Here is a 12046-nt window from a genome sequence, read left to right as displayed (position 1 = left end):
TTAACTCAAGATAGGCCGGGCATGGTGGCTCATGCCTGTAATCCCAGCACTTTGGGAGGCCAAGGCAGGCAGATCACTTGAGGTCAGGAGTTTAATACCAGCCTGGCCAACATGGCAAAACCCCATCTCTACCAAAAATACAAAAATTAGCTGGGCTTGGTGGCATGCACCTGTAATCCGGCTACTCGGGAGGCTGAGGGAGGGGGATCGCTTGAACCTAGAGGGTGGAGGTTGCAGTGAGCCTAGATCATGCCACTGCACTTCAACCTGGGCAACAGAGCAAGACTCTGTCTCAAAAGAAAAAAAAGTAGGTACAAATAACAGGAAACCATATATAATTGGGAAGTAAGTAAGGACATCTCCAATTGCCTTGAATAGTGAAATCCAAGGATGCTCTAAAAGGCCTTTATATAAAATAACATGGTGTTGCATATAATCTATGCAAAACCTCCCATATAATTAAGTCAATACTACGTAAATAGTTGGTACACTGTACTTTTTAATTTGTATGATTTTTATTGTGGTTCTTGTCCCCGCAAATATTATCAATCCGTGGTTGGTTGTAGCCACGGTCGCAGAACCTGTGAATACAGAGGGATGACTGCATGTAGAAGAAAACATGAAAATGCAAAAAAAAAAAAAAACAAAAAAAACTCATTTTTATAGGAGACGACAGAAATAGAGGTTCAAACCAAACAACATATTGATATCAATAAGGACCTTTTGTATTTCAATTTTCATGCATTTTTCAATTGAAATATAAAAAATAAAAGTAACCCAAATTAAGTGTATATATAATTTTTTTTTTCCAGACAGGGTCTCACTTTGTAGCCCAGGCTGCAGTGCAGTGCCATGATCACAGCTCACTGCACCCTTGACCTCCTGGGCTCAGCCAATCCTCCCACCTTAGCCTCCTGGGTAACTGGGACTACAGGTGCACACCACTATGCCTGGCTAATTTTTTGCATGTTTTTGTAGAGACAGGGATTTGCCATATTATCCAGGCTGGTATTGAATTCCTAGGTTCAAGCAATCTGCCTGCCTTGGCCTCCCAAAGTACTAGGATTATAGGTGTGAGCCATGAAGCCTGGCTGTATTTTTTTTTTTTTGAGATGGAGTTTCGCTCTTGCTGCCTAGGTCGGAGTGCAGTGGCGCGATCTCGGCTCACAGCAGCCTCCAACTCCTGGGCTCAAGCAATTCTCCTGCCTCAGCCTCCCAAGTAACTGGGATTGCAGATGACCACTACCACGCCCAGGTAATTTTTTGTATGTTTAGTAGAGACAGGGTTTTGCCACGTTGGCCAGGCTGGTCTCGAACTCCTGGCCTCAGGTGATCCACCTGCCTAGGCCTCCCAAAATTTTGGGATTACAGGCATGAGCCACCACGCCTGGCCTGTATTTTGTCAGCCTAAATTAAACACATATTTTTCAGAGATTCAAATCACCAAAAGTATGATCTACAATGTACATTTATTAACTTAATTACACCAAACTACACCAATTTAAAAATGACTGAAAAACAAAATGAAAAGAGGCATGGAAGAAAGAATAACTCTCTATTACAACTCCTAATTAACCAAAAAATAAAATGTATTTATTCTTTTTCAAATTTGGTACTTTTCTTCTTCTCTGTTGACAACATAGTCATTCAACAACTATACTGAGTGCCTACCATGTGCCAGGCAAAATTCTAGGCACTTGGGATAGATGAGTGGAACAAAAGAGACTAAAATCCTTTCCTTCATGAAGCTCTGATAGCAAATATAATCTTATATTCTGTTTAACATAAACTTTGGATGGGTGCGTGGGGTAAGAGGTGGCTCCATGCAGTGCACAGAAATATGAATGACACTTTTTAGAGGTAAAAGGAGTCTCATGTTCTAATTTTGCAAATGAGGAAACCAGGTGAGAAAAGACACCTGGTTTAGCTAATGTCAGAGCCCAGTAATGCCTAGTAACACTGTATGGTGTGTCATCCCATTATTCCTAAGTAGCTCAAACTAAAGGCTAACATATTCAGTTTAATCACAAACACGTAAAATTATAAGAAATGTGTGCTTTATAACCAATAATACAATATTTTAAATACTGATAAAACAAAAGGTTTTGTGATTTCTGTTAAATTGTATTTTCTTAGATTCTGAGAGATTTAGAAATGATTGTGGAAATATTTTTTTGCAAAGTTTTATATTTAATTTGAAAAAATAAAAGAATACTTACAGTACTATGAAAAACAACACTGTGTCCCTTCCCTAAACTTTCTATATGAGCTGAGAGGTTAAAGCATATGGCTCGATGTCTTATCGCATCCAGTGTTTGTGCATCGAAGAAATCATGTGGCCGTGCTAAAAGTCAACATAAAAAGTAAAGAATATTTAGAAAAACATAACAGTAATAAGTAATAAAGATGGAAACAATTAACAAATACATATCTATCAATAGTATTTAAATTCAAGATTATTATTTGCTTACAAAACATGGACTCTAGATAAGAAGACTAATATGCAAAAGCATTATTTCAACAAATGAGTGAATGTGGGTTAATTCTGACCCTTGGTGAGTTAAGTTCTAACCTCAAACCTCATGATTCCACATCTCAGCTACTTCATTTTTCATAAAATGTTATCTTTTACTCCAACATCTCGCCTCAGCATAAGGTCTGTTATCAGCGATCTGAGGAACATCATCTATATATCAGGATTTCAAACTCACCATTGCCAAACATACAAAATAAATTTTGTGAACATTTTGTGTTACCATGTAATTTCAAATTGTACAAATCTGACAATACAATAATATTATTTTGAGGTTTTTTTTTTTTTGTTTGTTTTTTTTTTTTTTTTAGAGACAGAGTCTCACTCCTTCACCCAGGCTGAAGTGCAGTGGCGCCATCTCAGCTCACTGCAACCTCTGCCTCCCAGGTTCAAGCAATTCTCATGCCTCAACCTCCTGCGTAGCTGGGACTACAGGCGCACACCACGAAGCCCGGCTGATTTTTGTTATTTTTAGTAGAGCTGGAGTTTCACCATGTTGGCTGGGCTGGTCTTGAACTCCTGGCTTCATGTGATCTGCCTACCTCAGCCTCCAAAAGTGCTGGGTATACAGGCATGAGCCACTGCTCCCAGCCTATTTTGAGGTTTTTGACAAGTATTTTCTTGATTATGAACAACTATTTGAACAATGATCTAATAAAATTACAAACAAATTTTTGGACGCCGATCAGTCCACCAAAGCTGCCAATCAACTCCACCAGTTATCAGCTGTATGACTGTGGGCAAACTACTTAACCTGCATTACACTGTGGATTATTTGTAAAATGTAAATTATTGTAACAATTTTCAATTGTAATTAAATAAAACAAATGCATATAAAAATGCCTTATAAATCATAAGGCCATTTATATTAATAAGCTTATATAACTGGTTTTTTTCTTTTTCTTTTAGACACAGTCTCATTCTGCTGCCCAAGGTGCTAGAGTCCAGTGGCGTGATCATGGCTCACTGTAGCCTCAAACTAACTTCTGGGCTCAAGTGATCCTCCTGTCTCAGCCTCTTGAGTAGCTAGGACTATAGGCATGTTCCACCATGGAATTTTTTTTAAAGGATAAAACGTTTCACAAATATAGAGTAGGCAACGTTTTAGTGTAATCAAAAAAATTATACACTGAAGATTTAATTTGGTAAGAACATTTTTCAAATTTCAATTTTCATCCCACTAATTATAATAAATTGTTCTATTCTTATTCCTAATAAGAAAGTTGCTCAAAATAAATAAGTTGATTATTTTACATTTGTGGAGCTTACTAATACATGTAATTTTTCAAGATCTGTAATTGAAAATTCAATTTCACTAATAAAAGAGTTGGCTTGATTTCCCTGGTACAGCATATTCTGAATTACATATATGCTGATTTCCCACACTATGGCTATTCAAAGAGTTCTCAAAACATCTACACAAATCCACCATAGCTTTTATGGGGGAATATTTTCACCAGTTGGCACATCAAATATAACATACCTAAACAAACAGGTCTTTTCTCTAGATATTTCCTCAAGAAAAAATAAACAAAACACCAACTAGTAATAAACGAGCAGAAGCCAAAAGACTAAGAAGGCAGTGACAATGAGAAATCAGAAAGAAAAAAGTACTTGACATTTGCAGGGGTGAGCAAGGGAGAGTTCTGAGAAATACATCACTTTCCTGTTAGATAAGTGGCTACTCGAAAAAAAATGTGTAACTTTCTCCAAGCTCTCCAAATATATGCTTTTTCCTAAGAATAAACACTTGGGGAAAATAATAACTCATCACTCTAAATCACTAAAATTAACCACTCCTCACTCAAATTTAAACACTGAAGCCATCACTTAAATTCACAATAATGAAAGGAGTCCTCAATCTTCAGCCTATGTATTCAGACCTTAACCACACTATCTCCACTGCATTTATCAAGAATACCAAACTAGAACAGTAGTTCCAAAGTAGGTGTGTGTCATGATCCATTAGAGTACGTAAAGAATAGAACACCCTTGTTAATTTCTTCATCTCATTCTTTTTCAATATTCCTTCTTGGCAATTTTGTATAATGTGCAGTAGTAGTATTACCCGTATACAATGTATAAATTACATATGTTAAGACTGTGTGCTCAGTATTTTTTTAACTAATAAGATATATAATCAAAAACCTTTGGTGCTGGACACAGTGGCTCATGCCTGTAATCCCAGCACTTTGGGAGGCCAAGGCAGGAGGCGGATCACTTGATGCCAGGAGTTTGAGACTTGGTGGCCAACATGGTAAAACCCCATCTCTACTAAAAATACAAAAATTAGCCGGGCATGGTAGTGTGTGCCAGTAGTCCCAGCTACTCAAGAAGCTGACGCACGAGAATTGATTGCACCTGGGAGGCACTGGTTGCAGTGAGCTAAGATTGCACCACTGCACTCCAGCCTCGGCAACAAAGTGAGACCCTGTCTCAAAAAAACAAAAAACAAAAACAGAACAAAGCAAAAAGGCTGAAAGATCACAAACTGACAACCTAACATTACAGGTTGCTGTGAGCCAAGATCGCACCACTGCACTCCAGCCCGGGCAGTAAGTGCGAGACTCTGTCTCAAAAAAAAAGAAAAAAAAAATCCTTTGGAAACCACAAAAATAGAAACTATTTTCCCATGTTTCAAAATTACATATATCGTATGATTTATCTTCTCCTCAGGTGTAATGATGATGATGTGGTTATGCAGAAAAATATCTTTATTCTTAGGAGATGCATCTTAAGCATTTTGGGTCCATGACCAAAAAGGTATATAGGTAGGAAGATAAAACAAATGTACCATATTGGTAAATCTCTAAGTGAAGAGCAATACAAGTATTTATTATACTATTCTTTCCACTTTAAAGTATATTTAAAAAGCATTAAAAATATATTTTAAAGATTTTTAAAAATAATGAAAAAATAAATAAAAATTAAAAATATGTATATATATAAATTTTATCAGGCTGGGTGCGGTGACTCACACCTGTAATCCCAGCCCTTTGGGAGGCTGAGATGGGTGGACCATTTGAGCTCAAGAGCTCAAGACCAGCCTGGTCAAAAAGACAAAACCCCACTTCTACCAAAAAAAAATACAAAAATTAGTTGGGTGTGGTGGTGTGTGCCTGTAGCCCAAGCTACCTGGGAGGCTGAGGTGGGAGAATCACCTGAGCCCAGGAGGTCGAGGCTGCAGTGAGTCATGATTGCACCACTGCATTCCAGCCTGGGTGACAGAGAGAGACCCTGTCTCAGAAAAAAAAAAAAAAAAAAAAGGTTAAAAAAAACAAATTTTATCAAACAGAAAATTACATTTGCTGCAGTGCTGCTATTTATAAGGTGTATTTTTCACAGTTTCGTAAAAACTGTCTTCTTGGATTACATGAGGAAGATACTAGGTAAAGTTAACTGCTACAGATATGTATGCTTTTAAAGAAAGTGAAATGCAGCAGCTGTTAACCATGCTAATTCAAATCACAGCACTGTCTTAACAATGGCTCCCCACAGTGAAAAGGCCTTGGATCCTTTTTAAAGTTTATAAAGTAATATATTCAGGACTAACCCCATTCTCCTCAATAAAACAGATGACAAAAAGGTATTTTCATCCACCACCTCTCTCTGCCAACTCTCCCTACGCAGCCTGCCTTACTAGCTAAGTTAATATGAGGAAAAACACCACCGTCAAAAGAAACATATACTTAAGCCGGCACCAGTACTTTGTTTCTAAGCAAGAACTGGGTATTTAACTGAATCTCTCTCCTCTTTACAAGACAAAGAGTAGCGAATTGCATAGATATTGCCAAGTATATAATGTGAAAAGTCAGAAAATTTAAATGATTACTGTATACACTGAGACTAAAATAATAATGAGGATAGGTGAAACTGGTGGAAAAGTCATCTGGTTTTTGAGTACCATAATATATATTTAGCAATTTTCTGTGTGCAACTGCAAGCTACTTGATATTAACACAAGTAAAATGACTGCAATGTTAAATTTCTGTTTTTATAAAGGATGTCAAAATGAAAATGGTACCATAAATAGCCAACGTTGATTAAAAATAAACATGATTACTTTAACAAAAAGAAACTTAAGGCCAGGTGTGGTGGGTCATGCCTGTAATCCTAGCACTTTGGGAGGCTGAAGGGGAAGGATCACTTGAGCCCAGGAGTTCAAGACCAGCCTGGAGAACACAGAGAGACCCCCCCCATCTCTTCCAAAAATAAAAACTAGCCAGGCATGGTGGCTCAGGCCTGTAGTCCCAGCTACTTGGGAGGCTGAGGTGGGAGAACTGCTTGAGCCCAGGAGTCTGAAACTGCGGTAAGCCATGATCTCACTACTGCACTCCAGCCTGGGCAAGAGTAAGACCCTGTATCAAAAAAAAAAAAAAAAAAAAAAAAGCAAGAATGAAATTTAAGAAGAGTTTAAGAAAGTTTACTTTTCTCAGTTAATGAGGTAGAAAAAAATAAAAACGAAATATAAAGTTTTCTGGTTTGTTCATTTGTCCGCTATAAATCTGTAGTAACAAAAAGATTTCAATGTTTTACAGACTAATTTCATAGTCTGGAATTAGTGTCTGGAGTCTTGTCTATACTAATCAATCCCCAGAGAAAAAGGGTAAAGTACAATCTATTTTTTCTTTCTAATTCACCTTTGGAGTAGACTCCCTTTCAATGAAAGCTTTATTCACTCATTCACCCATTGGTATTTCTTCATTGAGGATATGTAGTTAAAACTAACCAGCTGCTCGAGCACAGTGGCTCACGCCTGTAATCCCAGCACTTTGGGAGGCCAAGGCGGGTGGATCAAGAGGTCAGGACTTCAAGACCAGCCTGGCCACATGGTGAAACCCCGCCTCTACTAAAAATACAATGATTAGCCAGGCGTGGTGGCGGGTGCCTGTAATCCCAGCTGCTTGGAAGGCTGAGACAGAGAACTGCTTGAACCCAGAAGTCGGAGGTTGCAGTGAGCCGAGATCACACCACTGCGCTCCAGCCTGGGCGACAGTGCGAGACTCCATCAAAAAAATAATAATAATAATAAAATAAAGCCACAAACTAACCAGCTGACACAAAGAAGCAGTGACCAGCTACACTGTGAGGTTGCAAAGTCTGTTCCTACTCCCAGCATTTACAAGCCTTATCATCTATTTATTTTCTATCCTAAACATCAAGGATACATTTTGGTAAGTAAACACATAAACATTGTACATATGTTACAATAGACTAGGTACTATGACACCCATTACATTCAAATTGTTTTGCTATCGGCTGGGTGTGGTGGCTCACACCTGTAATCCCAGCAATTTGGGAGGCCGAGACAGGCAATCACCTGAGGTCGGGAGTTTGAGACCAGCCTGTCCAACATAGTGAAACCCTGTCTCACGCCATTGCACTCCAGCGAGACTCCACCTCAAAAAAAAAAAGCAACACTGCTTTGTTATCCACACACATGGCTTTGTGGTGGTTTTTTTTGTTGTTGGTTTTTTGAGACAGGGTCTCACTCTGTCTCCCAGGTTCAAGTGTGGTGGCGCGATCACGGCTCACTGCAGCCTCTACCTCCCAGCTCAGGTACACACACTACTCTGGAGTAGATAGATTACTTAACTTTCACTTGATATTTACTTTTAACATGTTCAAATTTTCTAAAATATTTCTAGAAATACCAATGTTACTATATTTTAAATGTTATTTTAGAAGAGAATCAGAGTAGCCCCCAAATCTAATTTTATACAGTTTATATTTGAAGGCCACATATACTCCCTTAGCTACTACAAACATGTGCCACTGAATTCTCACTCTCACTGACAGACAGGCATCCTACCTGTTTGTTACTTTTAATAGAAGAGGAGTTGAAGTTCAAAGTGGATTTGCATAAAAGTCTAAGATATCTTTTAAAACCATCAAATACACCAGATTTTCTCAGTGTAACACTTACGTAATGAGCGTCGTCTTTTGTTCTTTAATTTCCTCCTTTTGTTCATTCCAGCTTTAGAAGGAGATTCTTCTTTGGCCTTTGGCTGGCTAGAAACTTTTGAGGAGTTCTGCTGACTGAAGTGTGTGGGTACATGACGAGCTAGCCCTCCCTGAGAAGCAAAGCTGGCATTGCAGCCACCAACAACACACTAAAAGAAAATAAAACAGAAATAACGTCAGGCATGCTGTGTAGGGCATGAGAAGAATATCAATGAGTGAATATCTAGTATTTTCGGAAGTAAATAAGTAGTACAATAGAACTAATTCCAGAAAGGAAGCATAAGGGACTAGTAGTCTTTTCACTTTATGAAGTAAGTTGCCAAGTAAGATGACATATATTAGACAAAGCTTGAAAATGCAACAAGTTTCACATCCTCCCAGTTTACTATTTCCACTATATGCAATACAAAAATAATGGGACCTTCTTCCCAGAAAAATCTGGTTTTGAATTAATCGTTGTTATAGCAGAAGCACTAAGCTGTTTTTGCAACAAAGAATTAGATATCCTGGCAATGACTGGATTCCTGAATTTTATTTTTATTTTTTTGAGACAGAGTATTGTTGTTGCCCAGGCTGGGATGCAGTGGTGTGATCTCCGCTCACTGCAACCTCTGCCTCCTGGGTTCAAGTGATTCTTGTGCCTCAGCCTCCCGAGTAGCTGGGATTACAGCTGTGTGCTACCATGCCTGGCTAATTTTGTATTTTTAGTAGAGCTATGGTTTCACCACATTGGCCAGGCTGGTCTCGAACTCCTGGCCTCATGTGATCTGCCTGCTTTAGCCTCCCAAAGTGCTGGGATTACAGGTGTAAGCCAGCTGTATTTCTGGATTTTTAAAGTATTTTTTTTTACGATACATGCTACTTCAAAACCTTCAGCAGACTTCCTAGTGTTACACACTATTAAAACAGGTGAGAGAAAAGTTCAATATTGACTTTTTAATGTATTTTGTATTTTGGGTTTTGTTTTTTTTGAGACAGGGTCTCAGTCTATCACCCAGGCTGAAGTGCAGTGGCATGAACTCGGCTCACTGCAGCCTCGACCTCCCAGGCTCAAGTGATCCTCCCACCTCAGCCTCCACACTCTACTAATAGTACCAGGTGGTGGTACTATAGGCACACGCCACCACACTCTACTAATATTTTGTTGTTGTTGCATTTTTTGTCAAAAGGGGGTTTCACCATGTTGGGTAAGCTGGTCCTGAACTCCTGGGCTCAAACCATCCACTTGCCTAGGCCTCCCACAGAGCTAGGTGTGCACCACCACACCTGCCTTGTCTTTGTAAATTACTTTCTTACAAATTTCTTAAACTTCAAATGAAAACCCATACAGACTACATTTAATATTTTAAAAATAAATAAAATTTTTTTATTTTATTTTTTTTATTTATATTTTGTTTGTATAAATTGTTTAATTTGTTAAACAATTAGATCTAGCCTCTCTCTTAGAAAAGACATGCTCAGTGTTGGTCATATGCAGCCCTCTACAATATCCATTAAATACTGCCTCTTTAGCCTTCTGTACTTGCAATATTAAGAAATCAAAAGGTTAACTACCCGAGTCACCTGACAGATGTGCTATTTTAACAAAGAATGCAGAATGTTCAGGTAGCACCAGAATTAATATATACAAATTAACTGCGGTATAAGTGTGTGATTTCTAATTATATCTTGGGGAAAAAAAATTTGCAGGTCTTCTAACAAATGAATCGTCGTAATTAACACAAAACAAAACAAAACAGAAATATCCACAGTTGGATGGATAATGACTTTTCCATTAGTCATTTAACCAATTTACTTAGTTTTTGACTTACCAAACTCTACGCATATAAATGTGTCATGTTAAAAACCAAATATATTCATCTTGTTATCCCCAGGCGGTTCATCTTGTAAAAGTTCATCTAGATAATAGCATTTAAAAACATCACATGCCTCAGGCTCTTTCCTTCAATCGAGGTACCTCTACCAATTGTAAGCTGCTAAAATCACAACACAGCCCTTTATTTGTAAAAATCATAACTTTCCTCATAAAGTCTCTCTAAATCTGCCACAAATGGACAAGAGCTAATTCTCCCTTGAGGCTGTCCTCACACTTCACTGCATATCTATATCCCAACTCACACTTTCCATTTTGAACACAGAGATGTATATTTATGAATATTTATATTCCCAGAAGCATCTTGCAAATCATAGATATTACTAAGTATATTAGCAGAACTAAACAGCTATATGTTTACTGATGCTGATAAAAAAAAAAAATCACACATTCTTCTTATATGGTATCCATTAATAATTGCTCTATTTTGACATACAAAATATATTTTGGGGGCTCCTTATGGCCCTCAGCGTCTCTATGAAAAATGTTTACTTACTCTGTGGTGCATACTAAGTTAAAAAAGAGGTAGAAATGATTCAAGACTTTAGTTCAAATACTTATCTATGTCTAGTAATACATAATATGCTAGAAGGATAAAGATGAATAAGATAAAGATACTACACTACAAGAGCTTCTATATGTTCTGCAAAACATACATATAAAGCAGTATAACTTCAAAGGAGTACAGTAAGGCCTAACTAAAGCACAGGGCTATGGGAAACCCTGAATAGAGGCAATTAGCCATATTCATTGCTCTGAAATTAGTATTTAATTCATACAACAACCCTATGAATGGCATGGTCCTCAAATAGGCTGCATCAAGAATTTTCACCTACAGACTCTGACCATGAGAAGTCAGCATTTAATGATTTCTATATTTAAAATTTAAAATTTTACCACACATATTTTGAGTACCAAGAAATAATAACGCTTTTTAAAGCTGCCATCTCTTCTGTAGAGTACCACGTTGCCACAGAACTACCTGGTCCACTGCCAAGGTCACTGCAAACCTACGAACCACTAGCCAAATATTGCTACTCAACACTTTAAATATGGTTATTGTAACTGAGTAAATGAATTTTTAACTTTATTTCATTTAAATTAATATTATTCATTAAAGTGAAATTCACATCACAAAATTAACCATTTGAAAGTGTACAATTCAGTGGAATTTAGTGTATTCATAATGTTGTATAATCACCAGCTAGCTCCACATTCTCGCCAACACTATTTCCATTTTTTTATTAAAATCATCCTAGTGAGTGTGAAGTGGTATCTTGTGGTTTTCAACTGCATTTCCATAATGACCAATTTAACTTTTAATTTAAAACCTGAGCCGAGCACAGTGGCTCATGCCTGTAATCCCAATACTTTGGGAGGTTGAGGTGGGTGGATCACTTGAAGCCAGGAGTTTGAGACCAGCCTGGCCAACACGGTGAAACCCTGTCTCTAATAAAAATACAAAAATTAGCCAGGGAGGCTGCAGTGAGCTGAGATCATGCCACTGCACTCCAGCCTGGGCAGAAGTGAGACTCTGTCTCAAAAAGAAAAAAAAATTAGCTGGGCATGGTGGCACAAGCCCGTAACCCAGCCACTCAGGAAGCTGAGGCACAAGAATCACTTCAGCCTGGGAAGCAGAGCAGTGAGCCAAGATCATGCCACTGCACTCCAGCCTG

General features: G+C 38.0%; 1 protein-coding gene across 5 annotated transcripts in view; it reads right to left on the bottom strand.

The window, feature by feature from the left end:
• AEBP2 (AE binding protein 2) overlaps positions 1–12046 on the bottom strand; it is a 160950-nt gene that overhangs the window by 98269 nt on the left and 50635 nt on the right. For all 5 annotated transcript variants that reach the window (XM_003816546.7, XM_008969591.6, XM_055095458.2 and 2 more), the window contains exons 4-5: positions 8460–8646; positions 2220–2344 (exon numbers count right to left, since the gene is read on the bottom strand). In XM_003816546.7, the coding sequence (XP_003816594.1) occupies positions 2220–2344; positions 8460–8646 (312 nt within the window). The remainder of the gene's footprint in view (positions 1–2219; positions 2345–8459; positions 8647–12046) is intronic.

This window comes from Pan paniscus, chromosome 10, assembly GCF_029289425.2.
Source record: "Pan paniscus chromosome 10, NHGRI_mPanPan1-v2.0_pri, whole genome shotgun sequence".
NCBI lineage: Eukaryota > Metazoa > Chordata > Mammalia > Primates > Hominidae > Pan > Pan paniscus.
This window is presented reverse-complemented; position numbering and strand designations above follow the sequence as displayed.